This window comes from Mauremys reevesii, linkage group 10 (genome assembly GCF_016161935.1).
Source record: "Mauremys reevesii isolate NIE-2019 linkage group 10, ASM1616193v1, whole genome shotgun sequence".
NCBI classification, from domain to species: Eukaryota; Metazoa; Chordata; order Testudines; family Geoemydidae; genus Mauremys; species Mauremys reevesii.
In genome coordinates this window covers 23,290,383-23,308,786 of record NC_052632.1, presented here as the reverse complement: position 1 = coordinate 23,308,786, position 18,404 = coordinate 23,290,383, and the positions used below count along the sequence as shown (strand labels likewise).

Sequence of the window (18,404 nt, the reverse complement as noted above, 5' to 3'; positions counted from 1 at the left end):
AAGAATGTGTCAACAGATATTTAAGTCACACAAGCTCATATGATAGGATTATTCACTGGTATTGTAGAAAGGAGCCAAACTAACATATATTCTTTATAGAGTTTAATTTTAAACCATTTTAAGTGTTAACCACCGAGCCATTATTCTGTTATAAATAATAATGTGACAGTCACTTCTTTCATATTGAATCAAATAATGATTCAAGTAATACCATACCGACTATAAATACAAATCATGGCAGGAGCCAAGGCAATTGGAGGGGTTTAATGAGGCTGTTTGTGCTAGGGAGGGGTGAAAAGCAGAATTTGAAGTAGCAAAGCAGAGCAGAAGGGCTTGACTTTGTTCGCTATGAAATGCCATTTTGTGCCAGAGTCTGAGGAACCATTTGGCAATAGCCATAGCCATGTCTGCTCTACTTGTAACAGGCTTATTTGCTCAAGTATAAGTACTAGCAAATCTGACAAAATTTGTTTCAGACCCAATTAATCAAAGATTTACCCCATCCCTAATTGTAATGAAGCAACACAAATATCATGATCTAAGAATTGCAGCCCAGTGTGCTTTCATAGACAAAACCTTCCCTTTGTCAGAATACCATCACTACAAAAGGTGAAGGGCTTCCATGGAAAAATGTAGACAGGTTTTGAATATTTTGCATTCTGGAAGATTGCATTTGAAAGTTTTGCATAAGTCCTCTTTTGATGAGAGGATTTAAATTATTGATACTCCCAGGCCATTCTACAAAGTGTTACTATTTCAAAGTTAGTTTTAATACCTTGCACAAAATTTTGCTAAACTGCCTCCTCCCAATATCCACTGGCTAAGCAATCAGGGTTCATCATTAATAAAAATCAGAAAGGGCTCTCCCAGATATGAGGACATTTACTTTTGTAAAACCTACTTAATGTAGGGGGACCTAGGACTCCTTTCAGTGATCTGTCCTGTACAGATTAAAGGAAAGAAAAATTGGGCAACTTGCAAATTTCAGCCCTATATACTAATCACCATTTCTATTTATTAGTCATTACTGGTCAACAGACTGCTTGTTTCTAGATAAGATACCAATAAAAAGATAGTCCCTTCTCCAAGGATTTAACAGATATAAGCACCAAAATATCATCCCACTGAAGCTAATGCGAGTTTGTCATAATTTTCAGTGGAAGAAAGCAGGATTTTGATCTAATGAAGAAGCTTAAAGTCTTTGTGTGAATAGTTTAAAATGCACTGTGCATGTGTCACATGATTTTCAAAGTCTGATAAACCGGTTTTCACTAGAATATTCAAATCTATTAATCTATTTCAAACTCAAATTTCATCTTCCAATGTTCAGAAAAGATTGCAAGAATATTTTTGTACTCCGAAAACTATTTGAAAAAATTGCTGGACTTTTTAAGACATCAAAAAATCATTTTGTAACAGAGGCCTAATATGGAAAATTTCAGCCAAAAGGTTAATGTTTCAGAAACTTGTGAGTGATTAAATAAGAGAGTTTTAATGGAAACTTGGCCGTCTTAACAATAGAGGGTCATGTCTAACATTCAGTTATAAACACAATCTAATCTCATAGCTAAATCTTAAAAATTGGCCCACTGCACATTTTAGACAAAGCTGAATAGAATTCTCAGCAAAATATAAGAACAAATCTCAAAATACCAGTCAAGAAACTTACAAACAGAATATAAATAAATGATCTGTTATGTAGTCAGGGACAGCTCCAGGCACCAGCGCACCAACTGCATGCCTGGGGCACCTAGCCGCAGGTGGGCGGCCTGCCAGTTGCTGTGAAGGCGGCAGTCAGGCTGCCTTCGGTGGCAATTTGGTGGCAGGGGCGCCAAAGGTGCAGGACCGGCGGACCTCCCACAGGCATGCCACCAAATCCACGTTACCAGCAGACCTCCCGCAGGCATGCTGCCGAAAGCTGCCTGACTGCCGTGCTTGGAGCGGCAAAATACATAGAGCCGCCCCTGTATGCAGTGCAGCATATTTATAAATCTTACATTTACTCTTAAGGTAATTTTTTCAAATAGTTAAAAATGAGTTAACTGCCTTACTCTACATAGGATTTTCATATGTATAGTTAATGTACTGCAGTTTCCAAGCAGTTTGCACTAATAGGCTGCTCTTGCAGAAGAATGCCATATCATTTTTGTAATTTTCAAAGCAGCAAACTTTACTTATATAGACATGTATTTGAAAACTTGATCCACACAGATATGAAAAATCTCTTTTGACATAATACAAAAGATTGACACATATGAACAATAAAGATTAAATGTACCTTTGCACCAGAAGGTGTATGCTTCAATAGTTTGCTATCAGCTATTAGGAATTCAAGAACTTCAGGTGCTAACATTTCTATTCAACTGTCTGCTACTGATTTTCTTTTTTGTAGTCTGAGATCTCTCAAGGTTTGATCCCATGTTCTGCTTTTTCCTAAGATGTTCAAAGTAACAAAGATTCTGTGTCTCAGGAGCAGTGTTGTTTTTTCCCTTTTCACTCTTGCATATGCATTTGTTTTTAAATAAGGGTTGACCTTTGCTCTGAGTACTGAAGAATTAAAGACCTGATCCAAAGCCCATTGAAGGCAGTGGAAAGACTCTTATTGACTTCAGTGGACTTTGGATCAGTCCTAAATATTTGCTGTATTAGATGGAAAGATATTGTAGTTTCAAATACTCTGCAAAATCCTAATGATGGTGAACCGGATTCCTAGGAACACCACTTAGCTGGAGTAAAGTAGCCAGATTTTGTCTGAAAATGGCCAGCAAAGAATTCGCCTTGCAAGGTGGCAATTCTTTGGGGATCTTATGCCATAAGTGCAACTTAAAGGAACCACTAAGATGATCTAACTGGAACTGAGCCAGCCCAGGATATAGGAATCATAGCTCTCTGAAGTCCCCACTCCTCCTCTGCCCTTTCCAAGCTCCCTTTGGCACAGGGTGCAGTTAGTTTGTAAAGTTAAAAAAGGAAAAACCAAAAAGATCGGTGTTCAGTAAAATTGCTGGATTTTATTGTAACAACTGATATTGTTTCTTCTTCATTTAAAGAGCAGAACAAAGAGTTTCAGAAACATGAAATGTATCAGTTGGCAACTCTAAAACTATTTTCATTTTTCTAATGAGAAAATTTACTAATGTGAATAATTAGTGGTTTGGTGTGTGTTTTTCTAAAGACGTTCCATCTGCACCTCCTTTTACCGTGATGTGTTTTATCTTCCTGGCAGTCAAAAGATAATCACAATTGTCGTGATGTAGCATACAGGTTCCTGTTATGTTGGGGGAGTACAAAATTGCATACCATGCCATAGCTGCTGGAAAGAAAAAGCGGTTCACCACAGTATTTGCAGCTGTCTGATTCTCAAACATCAAATGGGAAGGCAAGAGGATGAGTGTTCTTCAACTAGCAACTTTCAAATTGCTTATATCTATTCTCATACATACATACAAACATGACAGGTGAACTTAATGCTGCTAGAAAGAAATCAGTTTTGTATCCCCAGTATATCTTCTAAGAAATCAAATGCATTACTTGCTGCATTCAGACATGCATGCACCAAAGCTTTCTCAAACAGGAACTCTGAACAAAGGTCACTCTAAAAAAGTATTTATTTTAAGATTCAAAATGATGTAGCCTGACTGCAAGGGAAGATATGATTGCAGCATCCTTACAAAGGTGTGGTGCTTTGGTAGTACCAGGTTCTTCCTTGTTAGGTCATTGCTGATACTGTTACATTCTTCTTGGCAGCTTTGCCATCCACCAGTTTCCACCAATAAATAAACAAACAGAATCTGCAAGCTATGAACATACCTATAGAAATAGTTATTGGACCAAACTCTGGCTGATGCAGAGGAAAGCCTACAAGCCCAAAAAGGAGACACTCTTATATTTTTCCAAAGCAGTGGTAATGTATGCCCACAATAGGCTGAGACCAACCGTACAAACAGTCCCTTGTGTATTCCATTCTAGTTTATGATATGTGTACAAATAACATATGGCTTGTTCCATGTGGTTGTATACGTATGTAGATCACCCCTCGGCCCTCTTGTCCTTTCCTCATTACATATATTTGCAGCTCCTGTAATGGAGAACCAGGAAGGCAGCTTTTCCACAGGCTTTTGGAGGAGCCAGAATGGAGAGAGAGATTTTCTGCTGTAAATTGTTCAAAAAAAGTTGCAAGAATAGGAGACCGAGACATGTAGGAGTTGGGCTCAAATCAAATCTTAGCCAATCTTTGCAGAAAGGTGTATCATTTCCAGTTATAGCTGGGGGAATAATTTCTTATGAATAATTTTCACTGTTTGCCTCTTTCAGTTAGTGAAAAGTTCGCAGAGCAGCTAGCGAAATTTTTGAATTTATTACAGTAACTCCTCACTTAAAGTCATCCTGGTTAAGGTTATTTCGTTGTTACATTGCTGATCAATTAGGGAACATGCTCATTTAAATTTGTGTAATGCTCCCTTCTAATGTCATTTGGCAGCCACCTGCTTTGTCTACTGCTTGTAGGAAGAGCAGCCCGTTGCAGCTAGCTAGTGGGGGCTTGGAACCAGGGTGGACCGGCAGCCCCCATCAATTCCCCCTATCAGCTCTCTGCTCCCCTAAGTTCCTGTGGAGCAGCTGCCCAGCAGGCTAGCAATTGCAACTGTCCCTCCCCCCCACTGCCATGTGCTGGAAGGAAGAGGGGGGCTAATGGCAGGGTGTCCCCTTCCCCCCTGCTCCTGCACCCCACTTACCTCATCTTCCATAGATCAGGGGGGACACACCAGGGCTCAGGACAAAGGGAGCTTGCAGCAGCTGTGGTCTCAGCAAGCTGATCTAATTAACAAGGCAGTGTACTTAAAGGGGAACTGCACATATCTCCCTCCATTCCTGCTGCCTTGTTCAGTGAGAGAGTTAACCCTTGAGGGCTCAGCCAATTGCTAGTTCATCATTTAGCAGTAAGGGAAATATCCCACCCTCTGACTCCTCCACCTCAACCAAGCTTCACAATCACCATCACTGTGTACCAGTATTAAATTGTTTGTTTAAAACTTATACTCTGTGTGTGTGTGTGTGTGTGTGTGTGTGTGTCTATATATATAATATAGTCTTTTGTCTGGTAACAAAAATTTCCCTGGAACCTAAACCCCTCATTTACATTAATTCTTATGGGGAAATTGGATTTGTTTAACATCATTTTGCTTAAAGTCGCATTTTTGAGGAACATAAGTACAATGTTAAGTGAGGAGTTACTGTAATTGTCCAAAGTTTTCTGACTTTTGTTCCTATGTGAATAGCTCACAAACAGTGCCCAGAAGATATTTAATATTCCAATTTATGAGTTCTTAGTGTACATGTTACCATAAGTAATGAGCTTCTGTAAGCTCTTCAGGCCCGGAACTGTCTTTGTCATTTGTGCACAGCTGAGTACAATGTTGCTGCTAAACAAATGAACAATAACGATACTAACAGTAGCCATAGTAGTAATAGTGTTCCCTGCTAAGATGACTTAAGAATTAACCAGCACAAGAACAATTCATTTTCAGCCTCTAAGGCCCTGCTCCAGCAGAGCACATAAGCACATGCTTTACTTTTAACATGTGACTATTCCCATGACTTCAATGGGTTTACTCACATACTTAAAGGTAAGCAAGTGGTTAGGTGCTTGGCTGAATTGGAGCCTATTGGAGCACTCAAGTTTCAGATTCATTTTTCACATCATGCTATAGTGGCTGGCTGCTCATATGGTAATGGAAAATGAACACAGAAAAAGGTTGCCAATACAGTCAAATTGAAATTTGTTCTAAAATTCCAATGAATATTCACAGAACACTTTTTCTGCTATTTGCTAAACTCTGCTCACATCACATCCCAGATACAGATCATCATCCCTAAGAACCACATCACACTGTTATTCCACAAATGGAATTCCCATTGAAGCCAAATGGGTTTTGTGTAATAAATAAATAAATTAAATTGCTGTCTGGACTATGGTCTTCCATGGGAAGAGGAAAGAAAATCTAGGTACTCTTTCTCTTCTCTCCCCCACAGCTGATCTGTTTCCCCACAGCCCCTTTTCCCCCTAAAAAAGCAGACCTGACTTTTTAGTGAATCATGTCTGTTGGATTTTATAAAATTGATTGTGCACTACTGCTAAACACTCCATTTCTTTTAAAAATGGACTGCTGGCGAGGTTTTACATCTTGCCAGATTGGAGAGGTTGATGTTGACAATGAAGATCAATAAATCTTTATGTTGACTGAAAACACAATCTATTTTTGTATTGTTATGTAAGTTAAATGGGCACCACTTTTCATCTGTGTTTTCAGGAAAGCATTGCATTTTGACAGAAATGAGAGAGATCCTTCAAATGGATGTTTCCAGATAGTCTAGGCATATTATGGCCATCTACAATGCCATAGGAAGGGATTCCTCTTGTAATTAGCTTGTACCAATGGGAAGGTTCAAAAGGCTCTACTTTTACCATCAAAATGGATATGTATGCTAAGCAGATCTACTGTATATTATAGGATTTTTGTTGCTGGACAATTGATACTGAGGAATAGCAAAAAAATGACTAAGAAAAAAAGAAATTAAGCAACCGCTTGCTTTAATGTAGTATAATATTATATTACGTTGTGTTGTATGTTTGGGAAAGTTTAAAAAAAATATATTAATAATTTAAAGACAAACCCTGCCTCCGTATCTGTGACAAATATCTTGGCAGTGGAACCAAAGCAGAATTAGAAGGGCCAGTACAATGAAGCTCTTTTTCAAAGGGATTCTTGCACAGCATCACACAGGGAGCTTTTGAGGGAATGACAGAGCAAGGCTGAGGGAGTGAAGTGCCAGGAGATTCACTGCAGCATGGAACCCTCCCTTTCATTCCCAGCCCTGCTGGTAGCTGCTGTGCAATAGGGTCATTAAAGCTAATCCACCCAGTGGTCAGAAGTAGTAATTGCGGAGTGGTTTCCCAACTGCTCCACAGTCAGGGGAGAGGAATCTGTCTGCCAGTGATCAGCTTTTCATGAACATTCTTGCTATTATTAAAATGCATCCATGTGAATCTTCACAGACAGTGAACACAAATGGGCTAAGAGCATGGATACATTCATTAGTTTAAAATTCAAATAGATGTTTATGGGAAATTATTTTCAGTATTTGCCTAGCAGAGTATCTAGCTCCCAGATGTTATACATTGGTGTTCTTGAAATGGTATCCTGCTCTGTCTGATATGCCTCTGAAAATCTTTTGTTTTTTAGCTTCCCAAAAGTGCCTCCCATGATTATATATTGATCTTTCACTAAGCACCCTGCTCTGGATTGCTATGCTGGGTGGACCCTTGGCTCTCCCCATGCCCTGCCTACGCACATATCTTGGGATCATTAGTACTGTAGGCAGCACAAACTAGCCCCTCATTGTGTTCCCCAGCTCCATTTGTGCCCTTTCCCCCTGTAGTATACCCACACAGAAACAGGCATAGTTTGGTCCTAAATTTAGGGACCTTTCAAATAGGATGCCTCTAGAATCACTAGAAATTCCAGAGCTGAAACCTAATTCTGCTGTGCAAAGCCTTTTTCATTGTATGGCCAAATAAATGAAGATGACATAAATGGTCCTTAGTTTCATGTAAAAACAAGACTGTAAAGTTTTGGAGCAACAGTCAAATATATTAGTTTATAGTCTCTTAAAATAGGGTCCAATTGGAAATGAAATACTTCATGCTTTTGTCACTTAAACTGTGGGTCCAACAGATAAAACACATATCCACATATATTCCTACAATATCAGCAAACTTTCTTTATTTTGCATTTGAGAACAATATGATGTCCAATGCACTTATCTTTGCAAGATGTTTGAAAGATTGTATGTTGGTTTTCTGGAGAAAACAGGGGAGAGGCAGGTTTTGTTGTCAAGAATTTTGTCATAGTGTTTGTAGCATCCCATGTTTTTGGAAGTGAAGCAATACACAAGTCTTGCAACAAAACAGAAACCATTAAAAATCTTGTTTATTGAATTCTGTTAGCTAAAACTGCCAGAAATAAATTAACTGTTACCACTGCAGTGCTTTTTTTGTTCATAAGAAAAATATCTTGACATATTTTCACTTTGTGATTGGTGCACATTTCAAGGGTATAAATTAATCTTCAAAGGAACCTAGAGAATATCTTTCCTGGACACTTCACTTATACATCAAGTTGGCCATGTTAGCAATCTAATCACAAACCTGTAATTCAGTGGACAACAATTTCTTATTGTGAACAGCATAGCAGCTTTTACTATCATTTAGGTCAGCCTAAGATTGCTGATGCACCATATGTTTCAAGCCAGGAATGATGGATGGTATCCTCTGGTGCCCATCCCTAAGTGATTGGAAAGATTGAAGACACACAGTTCACTTAAGCTTGCTTACTATTACATCAAGTAATCAGTGTGATAGGCAAACCCATGCTCTTTATTTCGTATTGCCCAAATTTCTGCAGGGACATCATGTCAAAAAAACAATCTAAATACATGTCCAGATGACAAGACAGTTACTAGAGCAATCATTTAGCAACCAGATTCATCTGAAAAGCTTAATACATGAAAAAAGTCAATACATATTTTAAAAACACCTTTATTTATATGAAGTAGATATGTTTAGGTTTGAAGATTTTTTTGAAGATGAAATGCATGAAACAGAATGAAATATGAAACAATATGAAATTTTTATTGTTATACCCTGAGGATGAGAGAAACAAAACAAAACAGCATTACTAGTATCAAGCAAAGTGAAAAGCAACATTAAAATAATCGTATGCCTTCCAAATCTCAGTTTCAAGTTTGACAGGTAGAAAAACAGAACATCCGTTTTCAACTTAACACATTTTAGGACTTTAAGTTTGCAGGCAAAAGCTTGTCTTTCTGCTGATAGTGATCAATGTTAATTTCATTATCCATAATCCCATTGGACTAATATCTAACACTGGCCGCTGGGAGCTTCTTCCGTTTTATCAGGTTGTACTACAGTGTGGGAAGTGCTTTAGAAAACAGATGAGGAAAAACCTGAATGATACTGTAAGAACCTCATTTTGTATTAAGCATTGCAGGAATTCTAGTGACTATGCAATCAGTCAAAATAAATCCATATGAATTGTTTGAAACATTATGATTTATAACCTTCAGTGAAGTATGTTATTGCATAATTGCATGTATTCTAGTTTTAAAGTAAATGAGCTGCAAAGCTATATACATAGAATCATAGAAATGGAGGGCTGGAAGGGACCTCGAGAGGTCATCAAGTCCAGCCCTCGAAGCCTATTGCATAGCTTAACTACCTCATAGTTAGAAAGTATTTTTCTAATATCTAACCTAAATCTTCCTTAAAGCAGATTAAGCCCATTACTTCCTGTCCTACCTTCAGTGGACATGGAGAACAATTGATCCCCATCCTCTTTATAACAGCCCATAACCTATTTGAAGACTGTTATATGGTTCCCCCATCAGTCTTCTTTTCTCAAGACTAAACATGCCCAGAATTTTTAACCTCTCCTCATAGAGCAGGGGCGCCTTATAACTTGGTAGCTATGAGAATGAAGCCCCAGAATGGATGGTGAATTAAGATTCTTTGCAAAATGCCCAACTGTCCCGTATCATCACTGAAGAAATTTCTGTGTATTTATTTTCTAATTTGAAAGATATCTACTGCCTGAGCTTTATTGATCAAATAAGTCACAAGATTATGCAACTTTATCCCAAAATGGCTGATAGTATTTTATCATAATTTCTAAATACTGAATGGCATAGCTCCAAACCTTGGCTCTGCTGTTATTTCCAATAAGAGGTTGGTTTGTTTTTAAATATTTTTAAATTTGAAAGTTCCTGCTAGTGAAAAGTGGCTCTGAACTTCAAAAGTGGTGTCAGCTCCTCTGTGGTCAGACATTCAAGTAGATTCCTCCATTGCTGTTATCTATGCTTTGAGAATTTGAAAGTTAATTCCGAAACCAGATATAATTCAGGCAGCAGTTTCTAAAGGGGATATTAAACTAAGATGATGGCAAGAAAAAACTATTCTGAAGAAGAGAATGGTGTGTGGAGTGAATAACTCAGACATTAAAACCAAAGTAGCACTAAAAAGTAAGCATATACTGTCGGCTGGCCTCATTAAGGATCATACCATTCTGACTGGATAGTAGAAATTGCTAGAAAATCGAAGAAGAGCCAATGTACCAGATCCTCATCTGGTGCAAGTGAGCATAGCCTTCATTAGAGCTCTGCTATTTACACCAGTTGAAGATTTGGCCCAATATTCTAATGGCTCCTGAGAGAGAAGAGACTAAGATTACTGGGGCTTGCTGTAATCTGCTCTATTCCGATTCTACTCTCACTTAACCCATTGTAAATCAGAGTGTTGCCACTGAAGTCAATAGAGTTACAGTGGTGTAATTGTGGTGCAAATGAAAGCAGATATAAATGAAAGCATTCCAAGTGCAAGTCAGGCTTCTTTAGCCTTGACTTCACTACTATAAACACATAGTACAGTATACGTATCATGTATTAAGAAAAGAAAAGTAAATCTTACTGTGCTCACAGTTTTTTCTCTGGGGAGAGAGGAGCAAGAAAGAACCAAACATGACTGATGTTATTCATATCACCTAATGCACCACTGGAAGGGGCTCAGATATCATGGCAATGAGAATGGAATAGGATGAAATTGAAATTGAGCAGCGAATAGACTCAAGCCCAGAATCATGTTCTCTGAAAAAGGGTTTCTGAGATTTCATTCAGTTGATGCCAAAGATGTCAGTCGGGATGGAAACAGCAAAGAGGATAAGCACTGGGAGCCTCACCATCTTTCCTGCCTTCCTAGTCTCTCCTAACCTGGATCTTATTGAACACAGAAAAGTCGTTTTGGAGATTAGAGAACATTTTGTGAGCAATGGAAATAACTTGGGAAATTAGAACATAAGAACATGAGAACGGCCATACTGGGTCAGACCAAAGGTCCATCAAGCCCAGTATCCTGTCTTCTGGCAGTGGCCAATGGTAGGTGCCCCAAAGGGAATGAACAGACAGGTTATCATCAAGTGATCCATGCCTTGTCACCCAATCTAAGCTTCTGGCAAACAGATGTTAGGGACACCATGCCTGCCCATCCTGGCTAATAGCCGTTGATGGACCTATTTTCCATGAATCTATCTAGCTCCCTTTTGAACCCCATTATAGTATTGGTCTTCACAACACTCTCTGGCAAGGAGTTCCAGAGGTTGACAGTGTGTTGCGTGAAAAAATACTTTCTTGTGTTTGTTTTAAACCTGCTACCTATTAATTTCATTTGGTGGCCCCTTGTTCTTGTATTATGAGAAGGAGTAAATAACACTTCCTTATTTACTTTCTCCACACCAGTCATGATTTTATAGACCTCTGTCATATCCCCCCTTAGTCATCTCTTTTCCAAGCTGAAAAGTCCCAGTCTTATTAATCTCTCCTCATATGGAAGCCGTTCTATCCCCCTAATCATTTTTGTTGCCTTTTTCTGAACCTTTTCCAATTCCAATATATCTTTTTTGAGATGGCACACAGTATTCAAGGTGTGGGCATACCATGGGTTTATATAGAGGAAATATGATATTTTCTGTCTTATTATCTATTCCTTTCTTGATGATTCCCAACATTCTGTTCTCTTTTTTGACTGCCACCGCACATTGAGTGGATGATTTCAAAGAACTATCCACAATGACTCTCTTTCTTGAGTGGTAACAGCTAATTTAGACCCAATCATTGTATATGTATAGTTAGCATTAGGTTTTCCAATGTGCATTACTTTGCATTTATCAACATTAAATTTAATCCGCCACTTTGTTGCCCAATCACCCAGTTTTGTGAGATCCTTTTGTAGCTCTTCACAGTCTGCTTTGGACTTAACTATCTTGAGTAGTTCTGTATTATCTGCAAATTTTGGGACCAGCATTTTCAAAGTTAAGCACCTATGTCTACAGCTAGGCACCCATGGCCAGATTTGTACAGATATCTGGGTGTCTAAATATGCACATAGATGCCTATGGGGATTTTCAAAAGCACCTTGATGCCTGTGTACCCTTGAAATCAATGGGCATTAGGCTCCTAGATGCTGTTGAAAATCCTGCTAAGTACCTTTGTCCATCCTTAGAGAACTAAATGCCTTTAAAAATCTGGCACCCAGGGTTTTCTGGGAATTTCAGTGCTCAGCACCTCTGCAAATCAAGCCACTTACATAGGTTTCTGACAAAGAGTTTGAATGTCTTTCTTTAGACATCCAATTTTTTAAAAAATTGTGTCAAAGGATGTTCATCCACTCCATTGTTGGCCCCAGCCCACCAAAGACCAGTTAGCAGTCCTCACTATTTAAAATGTAATGGTTTCTGAGATCAAATCGTGGTGTAATGTCAGGGCATACTAGACTCCAGTTTAAAAATGAATTCAGGAAGATAAAGAGATTGCATTTCTGGGGAGGTAAATAACTTCCTTTCTGAAAGAAACAGCACAGCAGGTAGATTTTTGGCTATTATGCATAACTGAGTTGTTTCTGTATCTTTTAAATGAGAGGCTGGTCCCAGAACAATCAGTTCTGTCATAGCAATGAGAAGTCTGTAGCAAGATTGACTATATTATTTTCAGTCACTGTGGTTAAACAGAAAGGGGAAGAAGCAAAGCTTTTAACCAGTGCAATTAGCTGTCCCTTGTAGTAACCTTTTAAAATACTGCAAAGATGGCAAACACTTATGTTAAACACAGTAGATTGTTGGTAAAGTTAACCGTGTGCATCAAAAAGTGGCAGAATATGGACTAAGGTGTAACCTCAATCTGTGCTGTAATAAAGTAGCTGTTCATCTGTGGTCAGAGATCGTCAAGAAAGACCTTGAGTTCCTTCACTTTATTTTTCAGAAAGGCCATCAGACAGCTTTGCATCATCTAACTCTATCAATCAAGGACCTCAACCACTGCTTTCTGCTGAAAGCTTTCCTGTTTGGCTCTGTTTTTCACAGACAGCTCAATAACTTGTCTGTGGAGCTGTGATAAATGTACCATGTGCTTCTAAACTGTCTCTTTAACACTGGACTGCATTTCCACTTGTAATGCTTGGGACTAATTGTTTTCATCAGAAGCATTTTATTTATTTCTAATTATTACCCAATAGTCTGATTATTTCTGTTTTTCACTTATTCTCTTCAATTGGTTACATTTGAAAGCAGTGCAGCATACTGCCAATTAACTTCTAACAGCCTGCATTTCACATATGAAAAATCTGTGAAGTTCAGAGAATAAATTGGGTGCAAGCCCTTATAGATAAACCAGACAACTCATCCGCTTCCATTGTAGGTTTTTTATTATTATTTTAAATACCGCACATCAGCCATACTTTTAAATACCAACTTTTTGGCCTCCTGCTGTGAGCCAGTCCTAACTGCAATATCCTGGCGGTTTTGTCTTAGTCTGTAAAACGACGGTCAATGTGGCACCCTATCCCAATTTGGGCACAATTGCCTGGTTTTGCTGAGGAAGCCCAAAATAGAGCTATTATAGTAAATGAATAACTTCTCACTCTGAAAGAAGGTAGTTCTTTTAGATCAGGTTGAAGGTCAATGGCGGGGCAGGGTGAGGAAGCTCATATTGCAGCTGTCTGCAAATGAGCTTTAGTCCCAATACAGTACAAAAAGGACTTCAGCCTGGTGGCTGATAAAGAGTCAGAAACCGTTATAAGCACAAAAGCTGGTCAGCATGAGAGAAACTGCGTATGTTGCTGTACACCTCTTCAAATTGCATTAGGATTTATAATATATTAAGCTCAAAAGACACCAAAAAGAAAGAACACTTTTGTAAATAACAAACGTTGCCAATGATTTTTGTGAAGTATCCCTTTTTGAGGAAAAAAAATGGTCACAGAAAATAAATTTCTTATTAAACAATGGGGGGGTAAATAGTGGGGGAAACCTTTGCATTTTTTATGAACTCCTGTGAGAAATGTTGCAGCTTGTACATGCAGAGAAACTGCTCATCTGAGGTAAAAAGCTGATTACAGTGTCTTCACCTCTCTGTGGGAAAAAGACAGGCAATGGGATTATTTCCTGAGAGTTACAAAACTGTACTATACATTCAGCTTCAAATTAAAACGTGGCAAGTGTTACTGTATTGACATAGTCTTTCCAGGAGGGGGAAAAAAGGGGCGGGGGAGGAGAGGTATGTGAAGTAGCTTCCTAACATAAAACTAGAGGATAAACCCAAAAAGCCAGATTCTGTCCTTTGATGTGTGACCAGTTGCTTGCATCTAGAAGTAGAGTTTGGCCCACAGTTGGACAGATTGTACTAAAGTGAAAAAAGGGTTTTAGTTTTCTTCTGTAAGGGTGTATGTATAGGAGGGGAGAAAGCTGAGCATGTTAATTGTTTTAGAAAATACATTGTTACAAGTTAAGCAGTTAAGCAGTCAATAAAACCCTTTTTCCAATTTAGGCTGATTTTTGGAGTTAGTCCTAATTTGCAGATTCTTCGTGTACAATGTAGAGATTTATAAGATTAATGCATGCTTGAGATGGATGAGGTGAAAAAATATTGGTGCAATTCCTACCTTCCCTGCCCCTGCACAGGTATGGGGAACACAAAATGTAAATTAACTACTGCTGTTCTGCTGCATAGAGGGGGAAGGCAGGGGACCACAGCAGTCTCTGAAGCACTGCCCTATGGTGAGCTCTCTCCATAGCAGCCTTGAATGGTGATATGGGAGGGCCTGGCTAGGGATCTGCTACACAGATGCACTGACCAAAACCTCCCACGTAAGGGGTGCCTAATGAGCCACAATTGCTACTACAGTCCCTTAGGCTCACGGCCATCTTTAGGCCTATTCCACCAATTCCCCCGAATCAGGCCCCGCGCCCAGTGCGAATCCCTTCCCTGGCTAGAGGCACCTTTTTAATTTTTACTCACCTGGCGGCGCTCCAGGTCTTCAGCGGCACTTCGGTGGTGGGTCCTTCGCTTGCTCTGGGTCTTCGGCAGCACTTCGGCGGTGGGTCCTTCAGTGGCGCTGAAGACCTGGAGCGAGTGAAGGACCTGCCACCGAAGTGCCGCCAAAGACTCGGAGCACCACCCGGTGAGTACAAGCCCCACGTGTGTTTTTTACGTGTTTTTTTTTTTTTTTTTAGTCATCCCTGCCGGGGCCCCATCGAAACTGTTCGAATTGGGCCCCGCACCTCCTAAAGCCGGCCCTGCTTAGGCTACAGTAGCAGACACAAAGTAGCTGTGTGGCTACTCCACATGCTGTCTCCACTTTATGGGGAGGGAACGATTTAATGCTCTCCAATCTGTATTTATTTCCTGCACAAAGGCCATTCACTCCCAAGTTTTGCTCATGTTTGAAAGATTAGGCCATTGTCTCTAATACTCTGTATATCACATACAGGAAATCCCAGTGCTAACTTACAGACACTGAATATACGACATGATTAGGGAAGTCACATCATTGAACCAGCGGGTGACTTATGTATCATGTACCACTTTTGTGGATTTCACATCAAGAACAATCCCATATGAGGGCCTGATCACATTCCATCAAAGTCAATGACAAAGGCTCATAAATACCCAGCACCCTGCCATCTTCCACACCTCTTCCCTCTACACCTCTTCATATCACCTCCATACCTCACTAACTGCCTCTCCCGATCCATGTGCCTCATCCTCCTGCCTCCTTCAGAGCCTCCAGTCTGATGTTGGGAGCACAGCTCCGAGCCACCTGTCCATGCTCCCCCCTAAGCGTTCCTTCTGGTTCTCAGCCCTCGCTGAACAGTGCATAATATAAAAAGCCTTTTAAAGGAGTATGAGCAAGGTGGTCATTTCCCAGGTTCGACTGGAACCTGCGTGCTTCTCAAGTCTGTCTCCTCACTTGGATGAGAAGGAAGAGGAATTGCTCTTTTCTACATGGCTCTCTGGCTTCCTCTTCTTTATATTCCTGCTCTAGTGAGCCTCTACTCAGTTCCTTCTCTGCCTACCCTTATATATCTTCATAATTGCCCTCTTAATCTTTTCCCCTTGGCTCCCAAATTCTATGCAAAATAAACCCATCTTCTCAGCAAAGTCAAATAATCTTGGGTTTTGTAGGCTGAACCATTTGCCAAATATGGTGAGTCAGAAAAAAATAGGATATTTGTCAAAAGTTAATGACAGGAGACATGAAAACAACATGGGCAGACTATGCTGCTTTGTCAGTGCAAAGTTGCAATAAACCCAGTGGATGCAAAGCAGTGGATGATTTTCGCCATGTGGGAGAAATCTCTGATGGCACAGTACCACTAGGGCCCTGGCTGGGAAAAGGAAGCATGCTTTTGATGCTGCTGTGAACAGCTGATCTCTGGCTGCCAGAATAGTTCCCATGGGCCATGCAACTGGGTGTAAAATAGAACAGCCTTAAGAGAATCTGGCTCCATAACCTTCCAACTCTATTCCTGGTATTTCCAAACATCCCAGAAATGTTCTTTCTTAGGATGAGTTTTGCCATGGGTAATAGCAGAGAGGTGCAGGAGATGAGAAGTGTGGTTGAAAATCAGGTTTACAAAGAGATCTCAGTTGCAGCTGTAACGATAGAGCATCTGTCATTCCGTAATATCATTTGTACAGCAGAACAGATGCTATGTTTGTGAGGAAATTTGGCAGCCTTTTTCTGACATATGTGTAGATTAATGACATCAAAAATGTCAAGTGAGCATGAAGTGGTTTTCTGATGCCCTGGATACAACACGAATTTCCTTGCCTGGTGTAGACTTGTATATGTGGGGCAGGGTTACAAGTGGATTTTATAATCTCTCACACAAGGATGTGTTTTCTGTTTTGTGCACTATGCACTGTACAGGTATTTGTGTTTGGTTAGTGTTATGCCCCCAGTTCCTGAGCACTTCCTGAATCAAGGCAGAAGTACTCAGTGGTGAAGTACATAGACAATGAGCTGTATTGATGATGTCTGCACTGTATAAGTATTCACACAACACTGACTGAATTCAAAATCCTGTCCCAGCATGCACTTGGCTCAGTGATATACCGCTGAAGGAAGTCCACAGCAGAGCCCCTGGAACAGAGTATTTTTCTAGGGGGTGAGAACTGTGGCCAAGATGGTCCTGTGCCTCAACTGTTCTCTGTCTGCTTCAAGGTCTGGTTACCGTGGGCAGCTGCATACAAAATCAGGGCAATCTTCCGGGCGGCCTTAACCAACACAGTTTAAAAGAACCAGAATGACCCTAGAGAGTCCCAGGATTGTGAGGATACAAACTCTGCTTCCCTATAGCTGTGCCAGGCTCTGAAAGGAGCACAAACACTGCCAACTTAAGTGCAAGAGTGTAATAAGAAAAGCCAAAGAGGAGTTTGAAGAACGGCTAGCCAAAAACTCCAAAGGTAATAACAAAATGTTTTTTAAGTACATCAGAAGCAGGAAGCCTGCTAAACAATCAGTGGGGCCCCTTGACGATGAAAATACAAAAGGAGCACTTAAAGATGATAAAGTCATTGCGGAGAAACTAAATGGATTCTTTGCTTCAGTCTTCACGGCTGAGGATGTTAGGGAGATTCCCAAACCTGAGCTGGCTTTTGTAGGTGACAAATCTGAGGAACTGTCACAGATTGAAGTGTCACTAGAGGAGGTTTTGGAATTAATTGATAAACTCAACATTAACAAGTCACCGGGACCAGATGGCATTCACCCAAGAGTTCTGAAAGAACTCAAATGTGAAGTTGCGGAACTATTAACCAAGGTTTGTAACCTGTCCTTTAAATCGGCTTCGGTACCCAATGACTGGAAGTTAGCTAATGTAACGCCAATATTTAAAAAGGGCTCTAGGGGTGATCCTGGCAATTACAGACCGGTAAGTCTAACGTCGGTACCGGGCAAATTAGTTGAAACAATAGTAAAGAATAAAATTGTCAGACACATAGAAAAACATAAACTCTTGAGCAATAGTCAACATGGTTTCTGTAAAGGGAAATCGTGTCTTACTAATCTATTAGAGTTCTTTGAAGGGGTCAACAAACATGTGGACAAGGGGATCCGTGGACATAGTGTACTTAGATTTCCAGAAAGCCTTTGACAAGGTCCTCACCAAAGGCTCTTACGTAAATTAAGCTGTCATGGGATAAAAGGAAAGGTCCTTTCATGGATTGAGAACTGGTTAAAGGACAGGGAACAAAGGGTAGGAATTAATGGTAAATTCTCAGAATGGAGAGGGGTAACTAGTGGTGTTCCCCAAGGGTCAGTCCTAGGACCAATCCTATTCAATTTATTCATAAATGATCTGGAGAAAGGGGTAAACAGTGAGGTGGCAAAGTTTGCAGATGATACTAAACTACTCAAGATAGTTAAGACCAAAGCAGATTGTGAAGAACTTCAAAAAGATCTCACAAAACTAAGTGATTGGGCAACAAAATGGCAAATGAAATTT

The 18,404-nt window shown here is 39.9% G+C and overlaps 1 protein-coding gene across 4 annotated transcripts in view; it reads left to right on the top strand.

The window, feature by feature from the left end:
- The window catches only part of WDR72 (WD repeat domain 72), a 246,248-nt gene that overhangs the window by 135,874 nt on the left and 91,970 nt on the right, over positions 1-18,404 (top strand). Inside the window, exon 19 of one of the 4 annotated variants that reach the window (XM_039493449.1) lies at positions 12,880-13,065. The exons of the other annotated variants lie outside the window; for them this stretch is intronic. Coding sequence (XP_039349383.1) covers positions 12,880-12,992 — 113 coding nt within the window. The 3' untranslated portion in view covers positions 12,993-13,065. Of the gene's footprint in view, positions 1-12,879; positions 13,066-18,404 lie in introns of those variants that run through there. 4 annotated transcript variants of the gene reach the window in all.